At 43.8% G+C, this 24,332-nt stretch overlaps 2 protein-coding genes across 2 annotated transcripts in view; one reads left to right on the plus strand and one right to left on the minus strand.

Moving 5' to 3' along the window:
• Positions 1 to 899: 899 nt before the first annotated feature.
• Positions 900 to 19,931, minus strand: BLZF1 (basic leucine zipper nuclear factor 1). Its single transcript, XM_006764179.2, has 7 exons — positions 19,581 to 19,931; positions 18,532 to 18,605; positions 13,516 to 13,955; positions 11,583 to 11,782; positions 8,821 to 8,949; positions 5,689 to 5,908; positions 900 to 2,245 (listed from the first exon to the last, which is right to left on the minus strand). The coding sequence occupies exons 2-7, from the start codon at positions 18,560 to 18,562 to the stop codon at positions 2,060 to 2,062; spliced, it is 1,206 nt and encodes a 401-aa protein (XP_006764242.1). The 5' UTR covers positions 18,563 to 18,605; positions 19,581 to 19,931; the 3' UTR covers positions 900 to 2,059.
• A 183-nt stretch (positions 19,932 to 20,114) lies between these two features.
• The window catches only part of NME7 (NME/NM23 family member 7), a 111,581-nt gene continuing 107,363 nt past the window's right edge, over positions 20,115 to 24,332 (plus strand). Inside the window, exon 1 of the mRNA XM_006764180.2 lies at positions 20,115 to 20,202. Within this exon, the coding sequence (XP_006764243.1) occupies positions 20,200 to 20,202 (3 nt within the window). The 5' untranslated portion in view covers positions 20,115 to 20,199. The remainder of the gene's footprint in view (positions 20,203 to 24,332) is intronic.

Here is a 24,332-nt window from a genome sequence, read left to right on the forward strand (position 1 = left end):
CACCTCTGATGTTGAGTGTGTTTCCCTCCACGTCCCCGTGGTTCAGGGTTCAGGACCTGGAAGCGGAGCCGCACACAAATGAAAGAGAAAAGACAAGAGATCATTGGAAATATTGGGGGGCCAGGCGGACAAGTCCAACTCAAGGGGAAGGACTTCCACCGGTGCTCAGGCCTCACCAAGCTTTTACTGATCTGGGATTCACCCATAGCATAGCCCTTAGGCAGGCGACCCCCCAGCAACAGGCAGACTAGCCCATCAGCAAGGATTTACTTAATAATAAATGGGGAAGTTGCTTCAGCTACCACTGTCTGGACAAACAGAGGTGGCGCCTAGCTCCTACCTTTGCTAGGGCTTCAAAGGAACCCAGCCTTGGGGGGGTTGGGGGGAGGGGGCGTTCTCTGTCTACCTTATCAGCTAGTGAAAACAATAGGTGGTCTTCCACACTCTGACACGTGTGTCATAGGTTCACCATCACTGTTATAGGCCATCAGTATATTTTTCGGGAGATATTTATATTCATGTCCATTTTTTAAATTGGATTGCTTTTGGGTTGTTGAGTTGTAATTCTTTACTTATTCTGGTACTGGACCCTTATTAGATGTGATTTGCAAATATTTTTACCCATTCTGTGGGTTGCCTTTTTATTCTGTTGATAGTGTCCTTTGATGTACAAAAGTTTTTAATTTTGATGAAGTTCAATTTATCTTTTTGTTTTTGTTGCCTGTGCTTCTGGTATCGTCACTAAGAAATCACTGCCAAATCCAACATGATGAAGCCTTTCCTCTAAGTTTTATACTAAAACTAAAGGAAAGGCTGAAGAATCAGTTGTAAATTGCATAAGCTAGATGAAGACTTGAAATGAAATACGTCATTCTGAGGGGAAAAAAGACAACGTTGCATAAAGAAGATAGAGAAATTTATTGCCACATGAAATTATAAATATAACTCAGATGAACCAGATCAAAAAATCACTAGATTGACATTAAAATATAAAGTACTTTGACCAGATTTGTTTCTTGAAGGCTTCTCTATTGACAGGCACTTCTGTAACTAATTAGTATAATTTGGTATAAACATTTAATGGATAGTTTTAAAGGCCTATAAAAGGATGTTTGTGATTATCCATCATAAACAATAACAGATCTTACATAATGTAAATTTAATTGATGGGTTACCTGTTTGAGTTTGTACTCTATCCTAGAAAGATCCTACTTTCTCCACCTTATTTTATAAATATCATATTGGATATTTTGTTGCTTTGCCAAATTGAGCAAATAGTTAGAACCTATTTCTTCTCTAAATATCAAGTGGCATCCACTCAAAATATGGAATCCTCTGCACAAAAACAGCAGAACACATTCTGCTGAAGCTCTTGTTAACGTGGCTGTCAGTTCCTAATTTTCCTAATATACAGCATTTCTTTTTAAAAGATTTATCCCTTCACCTACTGTATTTCCTAAGCCTCCTTTGTAGCCCCTCACACCCCAAATTCACCGACAGGGAAAAAACGCTTCCTCCCTCATCCCCTCTGCTGATCATTACTTTAGAGTAGGGTCAGTAATGGGACGAATAGGAAATATTTTAGGTTTGCAGCCTGTTTCCTCTGCGGAGCTCTGCTGTGGTACTACAAGAGCCAGCTGCAGACAGCAGTACATGATGGGTGTGGCTGCCTAAGGCCCATGGCTCTGGTTTGCCAATCACTGATTTTGATTACCGAATTAAATCTGTGCATATAAAATATATAGCAAGATAACCAATAATTTGGGGCCTAAAAGAAGGTATATAATTTTTCCCTTTAGAGCCCATTAGGAAAAGCATCGTGTAATACCCGGAAAGCATTCCCCACTTTATATATATTTGCACTGCTTCATTCTTTTCTTACCCTGAGACGTTTATTAAGAAAGCGTAACCTGGAGTCTAGTACATAAAACATTTTGGGGATAGACATTATTTAAGTAGAAAGTGAGATTACTTCTAGCATTATAGGAACCCCAGCTCCCCACTAAGAATGGCTCCTGGGTAGCAGGCACATGCCTGCAGCATACCCCAATGTTACACATTAAAGGGCAATAAGTTCTCCCTGGCAGTTGTTGCAGCAATTGAAGGTGATATTTTCATATCTAGTATAGGGATGAAATCGCCCAATATTTTTCTTTGTAGCAAGTAAGGTGGTTGGTGAAGACTCAGAAAATGGATTATCAGATGAGCTTTCTGAACTGGTAGCTGGGTCCAAAATGTGTAGCACCTGAGGAAAATAAGAAGTGATGTCAGAAATATGCAGCAGGGACTGTAAACCCCTTGGTTTTATTGAGGTATAACTCCCTATGTAGCTCCATTTCATTAATATGTAACTATCATAAAAATAACATCTGAATAAGGAATTTGATGAGAGAACTTATTCCGTTTCTCAAAAAGCTCTAAATTTAACAATGATGTCTAGTTATTACACTACCTAGTTTACATATTTTTTAAAAATGAAGAAATTGATGTTCTCTTATGGATACTGATGAAAACATAGAAGAAAATAAGATTGTATCAAGTCTACCTTAAGTTATGTCCATTTTCATCCTAAACCAAACTGTACCCACTATCTTCTTCCTTTAGTCTTTCATGCAAATGCTTGGAATCAGGATTCTACCCTGATTCTTCTATTGAAATCCTACTTCAGTTTCTGATCACTGACTTATAAAAATCAATGGCTTTTCATTTTTCTTTTACTAATTTATAGGCAACATTTCATGCTCACCAGCATGTTCTTGTTTTTCGGGTTTCATGGACACCATGCTCCCTAATTGTTCTGCTCTGACTTTCCCTATTCTGTTGTTTTACTGAGACCCACAGCAGGAGGAACTCGAGTTGAAAAACTTCTCCACTAAGGGATAACATGCTAACGCTGGCTATAGTTCTGTTTCTCGTGTTCATCTACTCCCGCCTGTCATCGTGTGATGAGGACGGGTTATGGTGGGAAAGAGGGAGGCAGTGCAATTGGAAAGGAATTGAGAAAAGCACTGGTTCCATGAGCCAAGGGAAGAGAGTGCTACAAGCAAGAAGGAGCCGTCAGTCCTAGCAAACACTGCTGGCAGCAGCTGCAGAACCAAGGACACAACTTCCCAACAAAGAGAATGGAGAAGGAGAACAGAAAGGTAAAGATGACGGGTTTAGTTTTAGCCACTGATTCACTTAGTAAATAGAGTACCTGCTTTGTGCAAAGGATTATACCAGACCTTGAGGGACACATCAGACACAGCCCCCGCCCTTAAAAAGCTTGTAGTTTGGGAGATGGAGAATCAAACAGTTGCAATTTTACATGTTAAAGAGCTATATGTACAAAGTGTAATGGAGCCTGGAGGCAGAAACATCCAGGTTTTCCAGTGAGATTCGGGGAGGGCTGATTCTTCAGATAGAGAGGTGCAGGAAGGATGGTTGAGGCAGAAGGAACAGTATGTACAGGCGGGTGAGACAGTGGCATATCTGTGGAATAACAACTGTTTAAATACTGGCATGTGAATTGTATGTACGTGTGTGTGTGGGGGGGGATACACCTGGGAAATGATCCTTGAAAGGAAAAATGGAGTAAAGATTATGAAAATCCTTTTATACAGTATAAAGAATTCAAACTTAATAAGGGAGGCTGGGAGCTGTTTGAACAGGACATTTGAACACTAAAATTGGGGGTGGGTGGGTAGCATTTTTGAAATAACTCTCTGGCAGGCGAAAAGCAAGGCAGGGATGTTAGTGAGGAGGCTCTTGCAATAAGAGGTTGGAGGTCAGTGGTTGAACTTGGGATAGAGCACAAATTTGAAGGAACTGATAGGACGTGTAAAACCAACAGGATCTGGGGGATGAAGGAAATAATAAAAATGATAGCTAGCACGATTGAGAAATTACACCACACTGGAGCCTGCTCTGGGATCTATATGCATTCTCCATGGACTCCTCAGAACAGCCCCATATAGTAGGTGTAGTTATTAAGACAGGGAGTACTGGTGAGGAAGGGGCTGGCTTTCCTTCTCGTTCCTCTTGGAGGGGGTAGAACACATGTGCAAAAGCAAGGAGAAAAGTGATCTATTTTTAGGTGTCTGTGGGACAGACATAGAAATATCCACCTGGATCTGTCTTTTGAACTAAAAAAAAATTCTCAAAGTCATAAGCAGAAAGCTATGAGATAAGGAGTCTGTTATGTGAGGAAACGCTCAAGAGTGGGCACAGGGAAAGGATGCTCCGTTCCTCAGATCCCAGGAAGAAGGGTCACGGAAACAGCAGCTATTTGAGAAGCCGTGGAAGTTTAAAAGCATGGGGAACAGATTCCTATGGAATATCAACACAGAGAGGAGGAGACAAGTTATGACAAGGAATTCAGTGAGGCAGCATGGAGCCGGGAAAGAGGAATGTCAAGAAGTGACATGTAGTACATAGGACAATAGAGTCATTAAACACTCATGACCTTCTTAAGGACTTGGAGAACAGTGGAGCTAGAAGTCTACTAGGATAAGTGATGGCGGGGGATGTGAGAAACAAGTCAGCTTGTCCAAGGTTCTTGACTGTGAAGGGAAGGTGGTAAGGCCGTCTGCAGAGAACTTAGGGTAGAGGGAGGATGTTTCATTTTAGATGCGAGGCACTTGGGCACGTTCTTAAGCCAAAAAAAGAAAGAGCCAATAGAGAGAAGGGATGAGTGTTGGGGGAGCCTGCTGGGGAGCTTTAGAGAGAGGGACACCTTTTCCAGTAGGAGGGACGTATGGAAAGCTGGCTGCCATGCAGACAGGCGCCTAGATATCAAGTGGGACCTTGTGGTGGTTTTCTGCCTCTGCTCCCTTTTTCTTCTGTCTGTAAGGAACCAGTCACCTGCTGATGAGTCTGATGGGTATAGAAACAAAGAAGACAGACAGTTGAACTGACATAGGACTGGAGTCTTCAGGGCACCCGAGAGGATAAGGGACAAAGGCTCTTCGGAATGGAGTCTACGTAAGCTATGGCAAGAAAAAGCCAGGAGAGTGAGCTGATGAGATGAAGAAAAACAATGAAGAGATGAAGGGGGACAAAAATGATGATGTGACAAGGAACAGGGTAATCAGAATTAAGGAAGCAGAGCTGGAAGGAAAGTTGACCACAGGCCAGTGCAACGTGTTGAGTGGAAGATTTTAAAAGTGGACAGTTCTGGTTAATGGCCAGGCCTAAGATGGGATCTGGGGAGCTGGATATTGAAGTTCAATGAAGTGAACTTGGTTTGCTCGCGGAACTGAGACCACAATATGTGACAGGTCATCTATGGGAGCCCTACTTCACCCAGGACTATATGTTCCTGGGTATGTCTATACTCTATGATTCACATCTATATGTGAGAATTAACAAATAATTTCTTAAATCAGAAGTAATCTATTATCTACTCATGATTACTAAATGAAAAATTCTACCTGGTAGTTTTCATATCAAAATGAATTCAAGAAAAGGCTAAAAAAATAGGCCCTTTTCCAAAACAATTGCATTTTTCTCTTTTAGAATGATATTCAAGGAAATTAAAGTTCAGAGGAGGAAATGGTTTTCTCCAAGATCACCAGCTCAGGTGCATGAGCTCATGTTTAAGTCCCATGTTCCTGAACTCCAGTGCCACACACTTTCCATTAGAACACGCCACCCTTTAGCGAGAGGTCGCTGTTCGAAGTTCCATAGATCATGCAAGGAATATTTTACCGTTTCAGCCATTTTCTCCGCTGGGGTGCTGCAGAATTCAACAGTTGGTGGAGTCTTTTTTTGACTGTTAGTTCCAACATTTCCAAGAAGATGAGCATTCACCGCTTTTGCCAACTTGTGATTGGTTAGTGCTAGTTCTGCTGTGCTGTGAGGCTGGGTGCTAGGATAGTAAGTCTGCTCTCTTCCCCACTGCAAGGAGACCAGGAGCTCCTCCAGTAAACTGCAGAGAACACGCATGAACACTGAACATTAATAACACAAAACAGAAAAATCAGGAATGCTCAATGCATGAGAAACATATTTCTGAAGTTATATATCTTTCTTTCAGAGTTCAATAAATCAGGAAGTCTGGGAAAAGATTAGATTACAAAAAGCACTTATCAATTTGCTATATTATTATCTGGAAATCTCTTAACAAGCAGTACTTTTTTGTCCTCATATTCTAGAATAGGCAAAATACACTAGTATATCATTCAGTTGTACAGAACTACTGATTTGATTTGTGCATCTATTCATATGGTATTTCCTTTCTGGTGAGTTGCATTAATTAATTTTTGAATGACATATTACCTATAATTCCTGGGCTAAAATTTACTTGGACATGATGTATAAATCTTTTTATACAGTCATGCTCCACTAAACGATGGGGATATCTTCTGAGAAATGCATCATTAGACAATTTCATCATTGTGTGAACATCCCAGAGTGCACTACACACACCTAGATAGTACAGCCTTCGGCACACCTGGCCGTCTGGGACAGCCTGTTGCTCCTGGGCTACAAACTCGTATAGCAGGTTACTGTACACAAGTATGTCAAACTCACGGCCGGCAGGCTACGTGCCGTGAGTCTGACATGCTTGCTGTACAACATGAGATTAAGCAAGCGCAAGAGAAATTGATACAATCCAGAGACACTGGATGGATGAGGCTGCTGCTGGGATAACATGGGGCACTATCTTGTTGTTTTTTGTAAGTGGAAGAGTGCACTTAAAATAATGACAAATAGTATAGAAATACATAAACCAGTAACACAGGTATTTAGGGACTGTACATATTGTATGTGCCAAGCTTTCATATGGCTGGCAGTGCATTAGGTCGGTTTTCACCAGCATCACCACAAGCACGCAGCCAACCTTAGGATGACCATATCACTAGGTGAGAGGAGTTTTTAGCTCCATTATAATCTGATGGGACCACCATAGGTCCGTCACTGACCAAAACATCTTTATGCAGCACATGACTGTATATGGTTGGATTTGATTCATTAAAATTCTGTGAAGGATTTTTGCAACTATGTGATGAGAACTGCTGGTCTGTAGTTTTCTTGCAATGTCTCTGTCTGGTTTGGTGTCAAGATAATGCTGGCCTCATATAATGAGCTGGAAACTGTTCCCTGCTTCTCTCTTTCCTAGAAGAGTTTGTGTAAATTTGGCTTTCTTTCTACCTTACATGTTTGCAGTATTCACCAGTGAACCCCTCTAGGCCTGGACTTTCATTTACTGGAAGGTTTTTCATTACAAATACAGCTGTCTTAATAGGTTATGCCATTCAGGTTATCTGTTCTTGATACTCTTAGGTAGTTGGTGCATTTTAAGGAGTCTGTCCATTTCATTTAAGCTGTTGAACTTATTGGTATCGAGCTGTTCACAACATCCCCCTGTAATATATACACTAGCGTCCCTGTGCACAGGTTCGTGCACATTGAAAGGAAATTAATTAGAAGAAATATTTTAATATCGCTATTCGCGTCTTGCTAATGAAAATAGGATTCTACCAAGTCTCCCATCTACTTACTCCAGGACTTCTGTGAGGATCAAATAAGATGAGGCATGGGAAAACGCTTCACAAACAGTTGATTAAACTGTAAAATGTTTGCACCTGGCTATAAAGCAAGTCGGGTTCCTGGGCTGAAGAAACTCCAAGGATGTTAGTCGCTAGGGAGAGGAAGCTGGGCATTGCTACATGACGTCATTACCTGGCGCCCACAGCCACCGTTTTTGGGCTGAGTTGGGCTGTGGGCCACATTTTGCACCATGGGATCTTGGCAGTGTTGGCTGCAATTTGGTGGGGTGTCGCTCCAGGGTGGTGGCGGGCCTGTGTCCTACTAGGGGGAAGCTGAGTGTTGGTTTGTCAGCACCAGGTCCGTGGTACCATTTATTTTTAAATGGCCAGTGTGCATCTGCCCCCTGGTGGTCAGTGCGCATCATAGCTGCCAGTAGGATGGATGGACACAGCCTTTTGTGGGGAATCAAACCCAAGACCCTTTGGTGTGCTGGCTGATGCTCTCACCACTGAGCACCACTGGCCAGGCACCCTGTTATCTTTTTTTATGTTTATAGAATCTGTAGTGAAGCCTCCTCCTCCTCATTCCTGATATTGGTCATGTATATCTTTTTCCCTGATAATACTGTGGTTTCTTAATTTTATCTTTTCAAAGAAGCTGCATTTGGCTTTCTATTTCATTTATTTCTGCTCTCGTCCTATTGTTTTCTTCTTTTACTTAATTTGCTCTTTTTATTCCTTAAGGAGAAAGCTCAGATTATTGACGAGACCTTTCTTCTTTTCTCAGATAAGCATTTAAGTCACAAATTTCCCTCTAAACATTGCGTTAGTTGCCTCCCACAAAATCTGATATTTTGATATATTGCATTTCCATTCTTCCAGTTTCCCCTGTGGTTTCCTCTTTGGCTTGTACTGATCTGATTTCCAATAAATCAATGATGTAGAAGTACAAAACGCTTTGGAGGGAGACCACTGATTTTGCCAGTTCTGGGGCACGTGGACATGAAAGCAAGCTCAAACACTGTAGAGTGGTCTCAAAAAGACCTTCTTCTGAAGGACAAACAAGTACACGCTTTGGCTTCTACCAAAAGTTACAAAGAAGTGCAACAAGTATAATATAAAATAACTTTTAAGTTCAGAGAGTTCTGTGATAAATATAACTAATTCTCTCCAGTTAAGAATGTAAGCCACAGGTCTTCTATTCTTTTAGTCATCTTCCTTCTCCTGGGCGTCTGTTTGAAATGCTACTCAAGTATATACTCAACAGGCTATAAACGCAGCAACACTGCAGAACCGTGTGTGCTGGGAACCGCAGGAGCTCAGAAGGGTCAGAGGTAAAGGGCCAGACCTGTGGGTGGCTTTCATCCCCTGGCGCAGCTGCTCCCGCTCGCTCAGGAGGTCCTGGAGAGCGCCCTGCGCGTCCCGGTGCTGCCGCTGCAGAACTGCCCTGGAGTTGGTTAACTCGTCTGCCATGACCCTGGAAGAGATTAAAATCTTACCTATAAATTCTCCGAAGACAACACAGTGCAAAGCAGTTAACATATGACCTTGGCGACTGTCATTTTCAAAAGCTTACAAAGAATATGTAACAGATATATTCTCAGTGTTTTAATCTTCACTAAGAAGCATTTAAAATGTTTACAAGCTGAGAACTCACTGAAGGGATTCAATGAAAATATTTACAAAATGACAAAGGAAATGGACTTTCCTTATATATAGTGACTTCTGGAATGTTCCTCTGTCTTACTTCAGATTGACCAGATTTTGGAAAAAATAACAACCAAATATTTTAAATATAAAACAGTTTAGAGGAAAACAAAAATGCATTATTTTCCTGCCATCCAATTACCTTTTTGCCCTTAGAAGAACACTGAAATAATGTAAAAAGGCTTCCACACAGGAAAACGAAGCCTTCCCTCCTGTCCAGAGTCCCGTCCTTCTTTTACATGTAACCAGTACAGTTCCTTATACATTTTTCCAGAAAAACATTTATGCATATTCAACATAAAACTATGGGTTAAAATAAATATATTTTTCACTTACAAAAAGGGATTATTTAATATAAACTTTTCTATACTTTGCTTTTTTCACCTAATAGTTTATCTTGGTGAGTTTTTAGTATCAGCTCAGGGCTATCTCATCTCCCTTTTTAAAAATAAAGCTTCACGTTTTCTTCTGATTGGATGTACCAAAGTTTATTTAATCAGTTCCCTATTAATGGCACTAAAGCAAATTTTAAGTATGTTTAATCAGCGGAAAATCTTAAAACTAAAATTAAAGTCTCAAATCATAGCAACAACTAAATTCCTTAAAATAAAAAATTTTTCACAATGAAGGATTAAATCAACTAAAATGTCACTGAAGTATACTCTTTATTGCCCTTAGAATGTTATTGTCATTTTTGATCAGGATGTTAAAAAAAGTTACATATTACAATTATCTGTTGTCTTTTAAACTGTTCAAGGAGAATTAATTAACTTTCATTCTAAGACAATAAGCAGGACATTCATTTCTCCAAACAGCATCCTATACTGTCATTTTCAAAAACTTGCAAAGAATATTTAACATGGTCAAATTAGAAAACAAAATAAGGACTTTACGAGAGTAGTCAATTACTAGAAGGTAGCACAGATATTAAGACACGAAGAAACATTTTCTTGAAAATTTATTCATCACAATTGTGGTTCTTAGAGTACAGCCTGAGAACCTCTGGGGCTCTGTGAGATATCGCCAGATGATTGGATGTGAATCAACAGTTATTACTAGGAAGCATATTGCGTGTGAAACACTGGCTAAGCACGGAGAATACACAGTTGGAGAACTCCCAGACCCCATTCTCAGTAACACAATGTTGGAAGGAGGAGGGGATCTATATAAAAGCCTCAGTGACCAGCCGACCAGCCGGTAGCTATGATGTGCACTGACCACCAGGGGGCAGATGCTCAATGCAGGAGCTGCTGAGCAACAGAAACTTTGCAGAGTGCCCTCTCGCACTCCAGAACCCCTTGGGGGATGTCGGACTGCCGGTTTTGCCCCGATCCCCGCAGGTCAGGCTGAGAGACCCCACTGGTGCACAAATCGGTGCACCAAGCCTCTAGTAAATAGATAAAGAATCACAATTTCTTGTCATCTCCCAACTATCAGTGTGTCCAGGGGCCTGTTGGAGTGCAGCCTCATCCACTATGCATACATATGCCATCCTCCTCTATCTGCGCAAAGAGAGAAAAAGGCTGGGAAGTGCTATTATATATTAACTACTATGAGAAAATACCATCTTACAAAGTGGCAATGACATGAGTTCTCCAGAAAATAATTTAGTTTTTTATTGTGATTTTAATATTTACTAGATGTCTGAATTGACAATTTTGTTTCGGTATTAAATACAGTGGGGCCTTGACTTACGAGTTTAATTCGTTCTGTGACGGAGCTCATAACTCAAATTACTGGTATGTCAAATCTTAAAGTGAATGAGTGAGACACGTGATGCTGGGCTGATGTTGTGGCGTTCACTGTGACGTTCGCTGTGCCAACTAGCGGTGGGGTATCTGAAGCTGGCTCGTAACCCGAATTTTAGCTCGCAACTCAAAGCAAAAAATCGGCTGAGAGATGGCTCGTATCTCGAAAAACTTGTTAGGACACTCATAAGTCAAGGCCCCACTGTATTGTAGTGGGAATGATTTCTACTATAGAGTAGTAACTTAGAATTCTGGAATGAGGGAAGGTCCTTATATATCTTCTCCCTTTAGGGCAGGGTTCCTCAAACTTTTTAAACAGGGAGCCAGTTCACTGTCCCTCAGACCATTGGAGGGTCGGACTATAGTTTAAAAAAAAACTAGGAACAAATTCCTATGCATACAGCAGCGGGAAAAACACCCAGCGGGCCGGATAAATTTTTTCAGTGGGCCGCATGTCACCTGAGGGCCGTAGTTTGAGGACCCCTGCTTTAGGGAGTCTGTGCTTCCATCCACAGGAGTGAGAGTCCACATCTTAAATAATATATGAGCAACCTGATCAGAGTTTATCACTCTACAATTGACTTTCTTGTGTTATGGGTCAAAAGGCTAATAGATCAAAACTAGAACATGGAAAACGATTTAAAGCAGAACATACCTGCTCGCGAGGAATTTGCTTCTCCACACGTCACACTGTATCGACATTCGTTCTAACTGCTCGGCAAGCTGAGCAGTGTTCTGACCTAGGGCTTCATTTTCTAAAATAAGCTGATTTTTCTCACGGGCTAGACGTTCAAAGTGATACTGAAGATCATCACCAACAGAAGCCACCAGCAGCTTTTTTAACTCACGATTGACCTAGAAGAGCACATAATGATGTAACCCACTCAGTGTCAGTGACTACAGTGCAGAATGAACAAAAGAAACTGTTCCGCGTAATTTGAACCTCCATTAATTAAAGATCAAAAGTGACATTAAATATCTAAGTGCCATGATATACCCATATTAACCCAACCTACTTCTATCTTTATAGCCCAGGTGGTTATAAACGGAGCCTCTTATAACAAGAGCACAAGTTATTATCATAAAAATAACAAACTGCTCCCAGTCAACACTTAAAGGGGAAAAATTAGAAAACTAAACAGTGAGTTTTGTTAAAAAATGACAGAGAATTTTAAAATATATATATTTTTAAATTTATTTTTAGAGAGAGAGAGGATTAGAGAGATAGAAACATCAATCGAGAAATATCAACAATCAGCTGCCTGTTGCAGGCCCCCTACTGGGAATCCAGCCTGAACCTCTTGGTTCCTGGGTGAGTCACAAAGGCCAGTGGACAGAGAATGTTTTATGTGTGTGTGTTTTAATCTTATCACATTTAAAAAATAATTTCTTTGTGCCCTATGATTTTTCCTTTTAAGAATTTAAGTAAAGGAAGAAATTCAGGATTCTCTACAAACACATCCTTTACATTAATATTCAACACCCAGGAGTCAAAAATATAAATGTCCAATCACAGGTATTGGTTTATAGTGCAGGCACTGAAGAACTGTGGCTATTTGTAATAGAACATTCTGTGACATAAGACGTTAACAACTAAGGTGGCACTATTTGTAGTAGAACGTTCTGTGACATAGGAAAACATTAACATCTAAGATGGCACTATTTCCATTGTTTTTGTATTCAAATTGTTCACAAATATTTTTATAATTAGAAATTAATTCTTAAAAATATATTAAAATACATTTGGGTAAGAACCACTAACCAGTGTCACAAAGACTAAGAGGGGAAAAGTGGAGGCTAAGGCAATGTTAACTATGATGAAAAGATTAAAGAAACACAAACATTATAGATTGTTTCCATTTACAGTGACGAGAACAATACGTATCCTACCATTCTCTATATTCCAAGCATTATGTATACATAGGTAAAAATACTTGGAATTCATGGATCCTTATAACAGGATTTACTAAAAAGTCAGTTTCACAGCCTGAGTTGGCCAGTCTTTGGTCTGGAAATTTACAACTGTAACCTCCTTTACAACTTACAGGTGTCCAAAGGCCCTCACTCCTCCCTCTTCAGTGTGGGTCAGAGCATAAGTTCCCGACATACACTAGTTCTATTCGAGGCCCTGAGAGTGTGAAATGTAAGAGGAAGCATCTAGAGCAGTGGTTCTCCACCTTCCTAATGCCGCGACCCTTCAATACAGTTCCTCATGTTGTGGTGACCCCCAACCATAAAATTATTTTCATTGCTACTTCATAACTGTAATTTTGCTACTGTTATGAATCGTAATGTAAATATCTGATATGCAGGATGTATTTTCATTGTTACAAATTAAACATAATTAAGGCATAGTGATTCATCACAAAAACAATATGTAATTACACATGTGTTTTCCGATGGTCTTAGGCGACCCCTGTGAAAGGGTCATTCAACCCCCAAATGTTGCGACCCACAGGTTGAGAACCGCTGCACTAGAGCGTGAAGAGCTGTGGTGAGTGGCAACCGCCTTCCCAGGGGAAGTGGGGTCTCTAACTCGCAGGCCTAGGGCCAGGTGTGGCCGCAGCTGCAGCCCAGCTGGTCCTTACCTCCGTCTGCACGCGGAGCTGGTTGGAGAGGCCCTCCCGGTCCTGCAGCAGCCTCCTTTCCGAGTTCCGGAGCTTCTCCAGGGTGCTCCTCACCTCTGCGAGCTCCTTCCTGGGCTCTGCAGCCCCCTCGGACTGACCAGAGAGCTCCCCTTTCTGACGTCCGAGAGGCTTAACCTTGGCATTTCTGTTGGGGACAACGTGAGTTATAGCAGCTTTGGGAACCAATATCCTTATAGCTTCGACTTCCACGGCTTTCTCCGTGAGGATCTTGCCCAGCTGCAGGACTCCCGGGCTCTCTGAGGCGACTGCTTTCCTCCGTGGGCTCGGAAGGGCGTGGGGCTTTACAGGTTGGACTCCAGAAGTGACTTCAACAGACTTAGGTGGCTCCTCCGTTTCCATTCCATCTCCTGCTCCTCGGATTGGGGCTGAAGTCAGGGTGACTGAAAAAGGGAGCACAAAACAAACTACTTACTGAAAAGAAGTCCCAAGAAAATGCCAAGACGTGTCAGAATTACTGGCATTTACAGAATGGAAATATTCAGACTGAAAGTAATTTTCAAAACAATCGTGTGTCAAAGAAAGATGAACCATGCCCTCCAGGTTCAAGCTTCCCTTATGTAAATGGATTCTCTCTCTTGGTAGGAAATGCAGATTTGGAATCGGGGTGTTTGGTTCTGACCTCTATTTCCTAGTATGACCCTAGGAAAATCACTTAGCCCTCCATGAACCTCAGTGTCCTAACCTGCAAAATGGAGACAATGACAGTTGTGCTGCAGGTTGTGGTAAACAAGAACACAGTAAGATCAAGAGCTTGGCACACCTAGACACGCAATAATGTCAGCTAACTATAAAAAATAAATGTCAGCTATATATATGCATATTTGAAAACATCTACTTCAAAAGAGATTTATCTGTTGTCTGAACTCTTGGAAAGAATGCTTCGCACAAACTACCCAACTGGACTATCCAGTGCTCTCTCCCAGGCCTCTAGTCGCTGTTCCCGCTGTCTTATTCTCCTAAGTGGCTTCTTTGGCCCTCACTGTGGCTCTCGGTTACCCCTAAGAAGTCAGCTTCAGTCAACGCTTCACATTCAATCTTCCCGATTGTTCCGGCCCACTCTCTGAAGAACACCCATGGCACTTACTGTCTCAAACATTCAGTCTGAAACCCAATCATGAACCAACATTATCATTTTAAGGGTTTTGTACATGCTGTTTTCTCTTTCCCAGTAAGTCTGATAAGCTCATTAAGAGCAGACATTATGCCCCATACAAGCGGAAGGAACATGGTGCAATAGATATGATAGGACTTTGGGGTTCAGCCAGATCTGGTTTGAATTTCTTTCCACTGTTACTGTCTGGACAAAATCTTATACTGATCTCAGCTTCAGTTTTAACTTCCATGGAATTAATTTAATAATATTTACATATAGGTAGTATTAAATCTGAATTTTAAATGAGAAAATATTAAGTAACAGGTAGCCAACACTTACAAAAGACTTAGCATGTGCCAAATACCATTCTAAATACTTTACATAGAACCCTTGTGATCCTTACATAACCCTGTGAGCAGTGCGATTAGCTCTGTTTTATACATGAGGAGCATGAGGCACAAGGCGGTCCAGCAACTTGCCCAAGGTCACAGCGCACAGCTAGTAAGTGAAGAGGCAGAAGTGAATTCTAAGTAGTCGCCACTGCATATACTGCCTCTTCCAGTGTCCCCAAGCTCAAGTTCAAGTATAAAGTAAATAGCAGGCATTCAATAAATAGTAGCACCCATCTCTTTCCTCCATAACGCTTAGTGCACTACTGCACATGTTTACCAAACTAATTTGCTCAACGGAAAAAAATTACCTTCCCTCATGTAAGCAAGAAGGCAGCTCTCCTCACCAGTACGCTGCCACTGCTCCAGTCAGTAACAGATTTGTTTCTTCCACCGTGGTCTTACCGCCAGTGGAGCAGTAAGAAGTGTCAGAGTCACCTTTCTCCAAGAGAGGGCCCCTTCACTGACTCAGGCAGAAGGTGGTTTAGGGCTGAGGAAGACAGAGGGTGTGCTAGAACAGGAAGTGCTGCAGACCTTGAGGAGGTAACTCAGGTGACCCCTAACCTACACGGAGCTCCTGAACTCGGCGTAGCATCCCTTTGAGCTACACCTTAGATTTCCTGCCATTCGCCAAGTCCAGCACACATTGGAGAAATGGAAGGCAAAGCCCACAAATGTAATAATTAACCTTCATTCAACTTACTATGAGTGAAGGGCTTCTCCACGTCCTTCAGATGCGTGACATTTACTTTTTACACCTGTCTCATGAGTAAGCACAACATACACATTTTGGAGACAGAAACAGGGGCTTTGAAAAGTTGCACAGCTTGTCCAAATCATCTGTGTCAGACTGGGATTTGAATCCAAATCTGACTCCAGAGTACGCTGTTAACTGGCCCAGGAGGCCATCCACAAACCACAACTATTGCCTCATCAACCCGAAGTTAGCCTCTGCTAATGATGCTACCTGGCAGACCGCGGGAGCCCAGAGTTTATGACAGTTATAGTGAGCTTTCAAAATCGCGCAGAGCCGATCTGCATCAAACCCTGAATGGCCTCCCATCTCTCTCAGAACAAACCAAGATCCTTAGCATGGCCTGCCCAGCTCTCCGAGACCTGGCCCTGCCTGGGTGCTGGGCTCCACTTCTGCCATTCACCCCCCAGACTCTGGATTCCAGCCTGCCTTGCTTTTTGGAGGGGTACCAATAGCAGCAAAAGTCTGCCTTCCTCTCCAGACATTTCTCTGCTTGGAATATTCTTCCTAACACCCTCCCCGCTGCAGCAAGTTCCTACCCACCCTTCAAATCTCAGTTCAACCCTTCTTCCTAAGGATCTCTGTCTAATGCAAATCTAATTATCACCGAGACACCTGGCATTTAAGATGCAATGTAGAATCATGAATTAACCACAGATTTTTTATATATTTTTTAAGAAACTAGCCCGGCTGGTGTGGCTCAGTGGTTGAGCACTGACCTATGAACCAGGAGTTCACGGTTCGATTCTGGTCGGGGCATGTGCCTAGGTTGCAGGCTTGAACCCCAGTGGAGGGTGTGCAGGAGGCAGCCGGTCAATGATCCTCTCTTATCACTGTTGTTTCTACCTCTCTCTCCCTCTCCCTTTCTCTCTGAAATCAGTAATATATATATATATATAATTTATTTATTTACTTATTTATTTATTTATTTTTTTAAAAGAAACTAGAGCTTTACATTCAGGCCCACTGAAGCGTAACAGAAATCTCCTTTCAAACAAAATATGTTCAAGTTCCAATCAAATTCAATCAACTTGGTTCAACCACAGTTTACTCTTAGCTGCATTTACACTGTCCTACTTACTCAGGGCTTAGGAGTGCCAAGTTGTACTGTGTGCCACGTGGCAGCTCCCTCTCTGTAATGGCGACGATGCCAGCCCACAGGCACGCAAAAGCAGGCAGGCACATGGGTCAGGGTTTCACCTTTCCCCACCTGGAAGCTCACCTTTCATAGTTCTGTTTTTCTCATGACACACATAGAAACCTTTATTACACATGCACTGGGCACAAGCCAGGACACATTCATGAGCAATTACCTTCTCCCAAGTGGGAGGACCACGATGTGTGGCACCAGCTCCGTAATGATGAGCAATGCTTACGTAAGGCAAAACATCACCCCTATCCTTCTCCACTCTTTGGAGGGAACTAACCAAATAATTCAGTTATGCAGCAACTGTATTTCCATCTGTGATCAGTTATCAAAGATTAAAACATATCTGAGGTTTCTGACTCATTCTTATTGTCTTCCCCAAGGATGCTGAAAGGCAGGGAAAGAACAAATGATAGGGGTTGGCAAACTGTTCCTGTAAAGGGCCAGATAATAAATATTTTAAGCTGTTTGGACCATGAGACAAAGTTGGGCATATTATGTAGGTACTTATAAAAGAAGGGGGAAAAAAACCCCAAAATTTTATACATGAAATTCAAACTAATCATTGAATAATTTTTTTAATATAGGTCTAATAATGAGAAGAACAGAATTCTTTTTTATTTGGGATAGCACTTGGCTTAAGTGGGATTCAGTTAGTGCTTCCTGTTATCAAACTGATTGCAAATGTTCTCAGGAGTCTCACGGGCCCTAATTTTCAACCCTGCTCTAGAATACCGAGGCAAAAAGAATATGACTTCGTAGTTTGTTATTAAACATTTCTCTTTTCTCATAAAAGTGCAAATCTATGAAGACAGACACCTTAACCCCTTCCCCAACAATTTTTTTTGTTAAAAACGTTTCTTTTTCAGACTAATTTTTTTTATTTTGGTTCTATATAGTATTTTTGATGCTGGTTATGAAAACAGTTTGTAACTCGTCTTCCTATAAACCATATTTTTTTACCATATTTTCTTAGTATACTCGTCGACGACTGAAAAAGAACATTTTGTGAAAACGAGTATACACGTTTCTGCCGGGGAAGGGGTTAAGTCAGCATGATGGTGTGATAGAACGAACACCAGACGCCGAGTCAAAATAACTCCAATCCCTCCTGCCACAGACTGTGTGAGCTGGGGCAAATCCCTGGCCTTCCCCTTCTCCCCCCTCAGCGCTTTCAGAGTGATGCAAACACCAGCGTGTCTTCAAATCACTGCTTTCCCTGTGGACGAGAGTGCTGGGAGCTCATCAGGCCGGGCTGCCTCCTAGCCTTTGTCTCCTCAGCTTCCGGAAATGTGCTTGGCACAGAAAAGGTGAATTGGTGCTTCCTGAAGTTCACTGATGTTCACACACACCCAAGAGGATTTCACGCTAACAGCCAGTAACTAGCTCATCCTAAAACGGCTTAATTTTTGTCCCCTCCCCACCACATCATTAGTGAAAGACTCAGGTACAGTCCGAGACACAGATGATCCCCACGCCTCTGTGAGACCTACTCCGCTGGCTCAAACATGCCTTTGACCTATCAGCATAAATGTCATGGTTTAAAAACAGTTATCATTGAAAGAAGACTTACCTTTAGTTTGTAAACTCTCAAGAGTAGTCATTTTTAATCAATGAAAATGCACCCCAAGACTTCCACTGAATAACCTAAAAATGTATAAAATGAAAGAATTAAAACAATACTGTGTAAACACATTTACTAAGTAATACCCTGAAACTTAATTATATTCTACTTACTTCTGTATTTAGTAACATGCATTTAGAAAGGGAGTATCCCTCACACCCCCTTTTTAACAGGCGGTATTGTTAAAGCTACCAAATCTCTCTCTCACACACAAAAAATCAGGGGTGGTATTTCTGTCACTGTCCTCACCAGGATACTCTAAATTACAGGATGTGTGTCCTGAATTTCAGTTCAGAAATAGCCATAAGCTATTGCAGAGGCTCTTGCATCATTGACATAACAACTGGAAATTTAAAGTAATTAGTGCCAGCAGACACTGGCACTAATGTGTTCACTTTGTATATCAGAGCCTCTATTTAGATGTTTAACAAACAATAAAAATATTCATGATGGCTCACTTTGCACTTCCTCAGAAATAAAATTAAAGTGGCATAGCCTGGACTCTCAGAAATGTGTGCGTGGCCGCAAAGTATCGAGGAAGAGTCACTGCAGAACACCAGAGGGAGGCGGTAGGAACGCGATGTTAGTAATCGATGGTGAACGGCTCAGGAGGGCGGTTGGTTTCCCACAGAATCCATCACCCCGAGGACTCGCCGCAGCTCGCAGCTCGGCACCGGGGCTCCGGGACTCGCTTCCCCAGCAAACGGGTCTCAAAGTGCCTTGGAGGGCGCAAGGGGCCCGCCAACCGCGCTGGGAAGATGCTGCGCGATGGACAAGCACCGCGAGCGCCTGGGCGGGGGGAGCGGGGGGTAGAGGAGTGGGTAACAGGTGACCCGTAAGGAGGCCACACGCCTGTCAACCTCTGCCGTCCCGGGTGGTCGTACCCAAAGTTCCGACCCGGTCCAGCCTTAGACCCGAAGGCGTGGACACCGAACTCCAGCCCAGCCTCCGTCACTGTCAACGTCCCCCTGGTCCCACCGGCCCGTGCTTGGACGTACCTCTGAGACTCTCAGTCCTCCCCAGCGGGCTCTCCGGTCCGGGGGCTCGGCGCGAAGTCCTGGGGTAACTTCTCCGCAGTCAGGCCCCTTCCATTCCCAGCCGCCCGCCGGCCTTCGCCACAGCGACTTCCCGCTCCCTCCTGTCACTTCCGATCGATTACTCAGGGTTTCATTTCCGGAATACGTTTCCAAACAAACAGGTAAACATACTCTGTCGTGCGTTTAAACTCAAGTAACGCAGACCAGACGGTGTAGGCTTCAGTGAGTGAAAACTGGAAAGATGCTTATTTTAAAATAAACTAGAGAATATTTGGACCCTAGCCGGATACTGGCTTGAACTTCCGGGTCACTTGTCAACGAAACGGAAGTGATGACGCTGGCAAGACCTAGGCGGTGTTCCGTCGCCCTGGGCCACGGCGTCCAGGGCTGCGAACGTCGACTGGGTGGGCGGAGCTTTGGTTACTCCCAGCCAATAGGGACGAGGGAGAGGGGCCGCGGCCACTACGCGGCGTCCTGCAGGGGGCGGGGCTCCGTTGCCAGGGTAACCGGGCGTCGGTGTCGGAGCTGGTGTCTTCCTGTGGCAGTGCTACCGATTTCTGTGTGCTGAGCTCCCGAGACTATGGTGAGTGCCAGCCGAGGCCAGAGAACGGCTCCGGGGTCCTGGTGTCGCAGGGTCCCCGGTCCTGGGGCGGGTGCGCACTCGGGGCGTCCCCGGCCCTTGCACCTTCGCCCCGTCGTCTCTTTGGGGCTGCTGAGCCCCTAGACTAGTAATTCGACAGGAAGTGTAGGTTAAGACACTGACCCTGACAGCCTGAGGTGAAGCATCATTCCGGGCAAACGCTTTAAATGTTTGCATGTTCCTCGTTGCATTCTTCAAGCTCTCGGCTCCACCTCAGTGCGCTTCATCTCAGAGGATGCGGTGGTGTGCACGTGGCTGCTCCCGTCTCCCCATCTGAAACTTTGCCCCCCGAGAGGCGGAGGGCTGTCCGTCTGTCCGCAGCGGGTCTCAGGGCCACCTCGCAATGGCCCGCCTAGACACCGGGTGAGACCCTGGAAGACGCGCTCGCTGGAGCCTCGCCCCCAGGAATTCTGAGTTAATGGGACCAGGGCTCGGAATTTGCATTTTTAAAAGCCTGCAGGTGATTTTAATCCAGTCATCTGTTTGAGAGCGCCGGGGTTCTACTTAACTCCCGTAATTTCAAACCTTTTAAACATCTGTGACTAACGGACTGCAGGTGACAGTCTGACAGCCAGTTTCTTCACCCTCATGGCCCAACCTTCACATTGATCTGTATTTCTGTCCACGATGCAGCCTGGTGTTTCGTTTAGAGAAATGTGCTGAAGGATAAGGCATCCATCTTTCCCTTAGATCTCATTCCTTCCCATTCATGACAAGACATTTTGCTTTTCTGTTTTTTTCCTGTGATTTTAGCCTTTTCCTCTCCACTTCCTTCTCCTCAGTGTTAGAATCACATCTTTAGAAAATGAAATAAAACAAAAACACACCCTCCATTTTGTGTTTCTGCGCAGTTCGTCCACTTATCTATCAGCAAACTGCGTGAAAGTGTGGAGTCTTTGCTTCCACTCCCGCCTCCTCACTTCCAGCCTCAGTTCCTGCTTTCTTACTTCCTGTCTAAAGGCTTAGTGACACTTCTCTGACTTAAGTTTCTAATGGCCTTGTTAGTGCTAAATCTGGCAATGACTCCTCAAAGTTTACTTCGGCTGCTGTGACCGAAACTCATGGTCATCCATTCCCTCCCCCCCCTCCCCCCACTGGCTTCGCCTGCTCCTTAATTAATTCACTGCTCAGTCTATGCATTTTCCGTGGGTGACTTAATGCACACACCTGAGTTCTCCTAGTGCAGCGGTTCTCAACCTGTGGGTCGCGACCCCTTTGGCCGTCGAACGACCCTTTCACAGAGGTCGCCTAAGACCATCCTGAATATCAGATATTTACATGACGATTCATAACAGTAGCAACATGACAGTTAGGAAGTAGCAACGAAAATAATTTTATGGTTGGGGTCACCACAACATGAGGAGCTGTATTTAAAGGGCCAGGAGGTTGAGAACCACTGTCCTAGTGCCTGAGCTTCCATCCCCCAGTTTCGGTTCCATCTCAGACCTGCTGGGGCCTAACCTAGGTGTTTCCTGACCATCTCGACCTGGTTACCACAAAGGCCCCTCAGCTCATCATGACCAAAACTGAACTTGGTCTCTTTTTCTCCTGGTTTCTCTTATTTCCCCAAGATAATGAATGGCCGCTACCACCATCCTGTCATCTACACCAGGAACCAGGGCTAGCCTGCATTCCTTCCCCTCCCATGTCTCCCTTACTCAGCCGGTCAGCAATTCCTGTTTAGTTTAAGACAGCATTTCCTGCCGGGACTCTTGTAGCAGTGTCTTCAACCATCTGGTCTGACAATTCCCCAATGCATTATTTTCTTTGGCATGAGAAGGAATTTTCTAGAACCCAAATCTGTTGATGTTACCCACCTCTTTACAACTCTAGACTCTCCATTCCCTAGGGCAGTGGTCGGCAAACTGTGCCTCACGAGCCACATGCGGCTCGTTGGCCCCTTGAGTGTGGCTCTTCCACAAAACACCGTGTGCGGGCGCGCACGTACAGTGCGATTGAAACTTCGTGGCCCATGCGCAGAAGTCGGTATTTTGTGGAAGACCCACACTCAAGGGGCCAAAGAGCCGCATGTGGCTCGCGAGCTGCATTTTGCCGACCACTCCCCTAGGGTATACAGTAAACAGTTACTGGGGTGGCACACAAGGCCCTCCATGATGAACACTTGCCCGTCGGCCTCCTTTCCTGCTCCCCTTTCCTGCACGTGCCTTTCGCCTCTTGCTTTCTAGCTCCTTGCCTTTCACTGAACATTGACTTGTGAGCTTGTTGCCCGTACTTTGCACGAGTGACCCCTTTGCTTGTCAAACCCCTGTGGACCCTCCAGTCCCAGGTGAGGTGTCTCTTCTGTGATGCCTGACTTATCTACTCAAAGGAAGCTGACGTTTCACTCGTTTTGCTACCAGTTTACATAGCACACATCTCTGATACGAGCACATTCAAGTTGAAATTATTTGTGTATAGATTTGTCACCTTTACTAAGCTGTGAACTGTTAGAGGAATGGATCTTCATCTTGTTCGCTGCTATTCCAGTGGTTCTCAACCTCCCTAATGCCGCGACCCTTTAATACAGTTCCTCACGTTGTGGTGACCCCCAACCATAAAATTATTTTCGTTGCTACTTCAGAATTGTAATTTTGCTACTGTTATGAATCGTAATGTAAATATCTGATATGCAATATGTGTTTTCCGATGGTCGCTACCCACAGGTTGAGAACCGCTGGCTTAGACCATATTAGGCACTTAGATATTTGCTGAGTGAATCCCATCTAATAAAGTGGGAATATGCTAATTGACTGCCACCCCCTCAAAGATGGTGGCGCCCACAGCCAATAAGGAGGGAATATGCTAATTGACCGTCCTGCCCTCAAGATGGCAGCAACTAGTCCCCTCAGCCCCGTCGGGTGGGCCCGGCTGCTCCATGTACCTGCCTCCAGAGTCCCCCAGTCCTCCCAGCTGCTCAGGGCTGGTGTGAGGCGCAGGCAAGCCTCGGATGGCGGCTGCCCAGCTGCCCAGCTGCCTAGAGCCGCCTGATGCTCAGGTAACCAGGGCCAGCCGAGGCTTGCGCTGCCGGCAGTGGCAGCAGCAGAGGTGTGATGGGGTGTCACCTTCTCCTGATCGCCGGGTCCTCTCCTGCCCCTGAGGGCTCCTGGACTATGAGAGGGGGCAAGCTGGGCTGAGGGACCCCCCTCCAGTGCATGACTTTTCATGCACTGGGCTTCTAATAAAAAGACTCTGGTAAGTGATCTGAGGTACTCTGAGGGTCCAGAGTACTGGGGATAGTGGAGGATGGCATCCTCACTTCCCAGAGTCAGAAAAGCCATCCTGAAGCAAATGGAGTCAGTTTCAGCAGCGAGAGCTCAGTTCTGTGCGATGACATAAGGAGGTGGAGAGCGACATTTGTAGGGAACTGTTTTTGTTGTTGTTTTTTTGTGTGTGTGTCCCTGCCTTACATTTTGTCGTTCAGACTTCCCCTCACCCTCTGCCTTGGCTGGAGTTGTGTGTGTGGCTCCTTCCACTAGGTCCATGGTCGGCAAACTGAGGCTCGTGAGCCGCATACAGCTCTTTGGCCTCTTGAGTGTGGCTCTTCCTAAGCCTTAGGAGTACCCTAATTAAGTTAATAACAATGTACCTACCTATATAGTTTAAGTTTAAAAAATTTGGCTCTCAAAAGAAATTTCAATCGTTGTACTATTGGTATTTGGCATTGTGTCTACTGGGTTCTGATGTAAAATATATTTCATGCTGTAAGTCACAATAGTGTACTGTGAATAATACACACATACATACATATATATATATATATATATATATATATATACTGATATGACCACCTGACATTTGTAGGCAAATTAGCTATAATTTCGCACTGAAGTTGCTAGAGGGCCAGACCATTAAAAATTAGGGAAGCAGGTTGTTTACCACAACAATAGAAGTGATTTTTTTCTGAAGATATGGGTAAACAATGTGATTTAACAGCCTTTGAATGTGGGATGATTGTTGGAGCTCGGAGCCGGGGAACAAGTAACCGCAAAATAGCTGAATTTGTTAAATGTTCAAGAGCAGCTGTTGTTAAAGTGTTTAAAGACTGGACTGTCAGCTGAAAATCTGGGGCATAA

This window comes from Myotis davidii, unplaced genomic scaffold, assembly GCF_000327345.1.
Source record: "Myotis davidii unplaced genomic scaffold, ASM32734v1 scaffold401, whole genome shotgun sequence".
Classification (NCBI taxonomy): domain Eukaryota; kingdom Metazoa; phylum Chordata; class Mammalia; order Chiroptera; family Vespertilionidae; genus Myotis; species Myotis davidii.

Coding starts and splice junctions, on each gene's coding strand:
- BLZF1 (XM_006764179.2), bottom strand. CDS start 18,562: ATGACTACTCTTGAGAGTTTACAAACTAAAG. Junction 8,950..11,582: donor AGCAAATTCCTCGCGAGCAG/GTATGTTCTGCT, acceptor AATCTCTTCCAG/GGTCATGGCAGACGAGTTAA. Junction 5,909..8,820: donor GGGATGAAAGCCACCCACAG/GTCTGGCCCTTT, acceptor TGTTCTCTGCAG/TTTACTGGAGGAGCTCCTGG.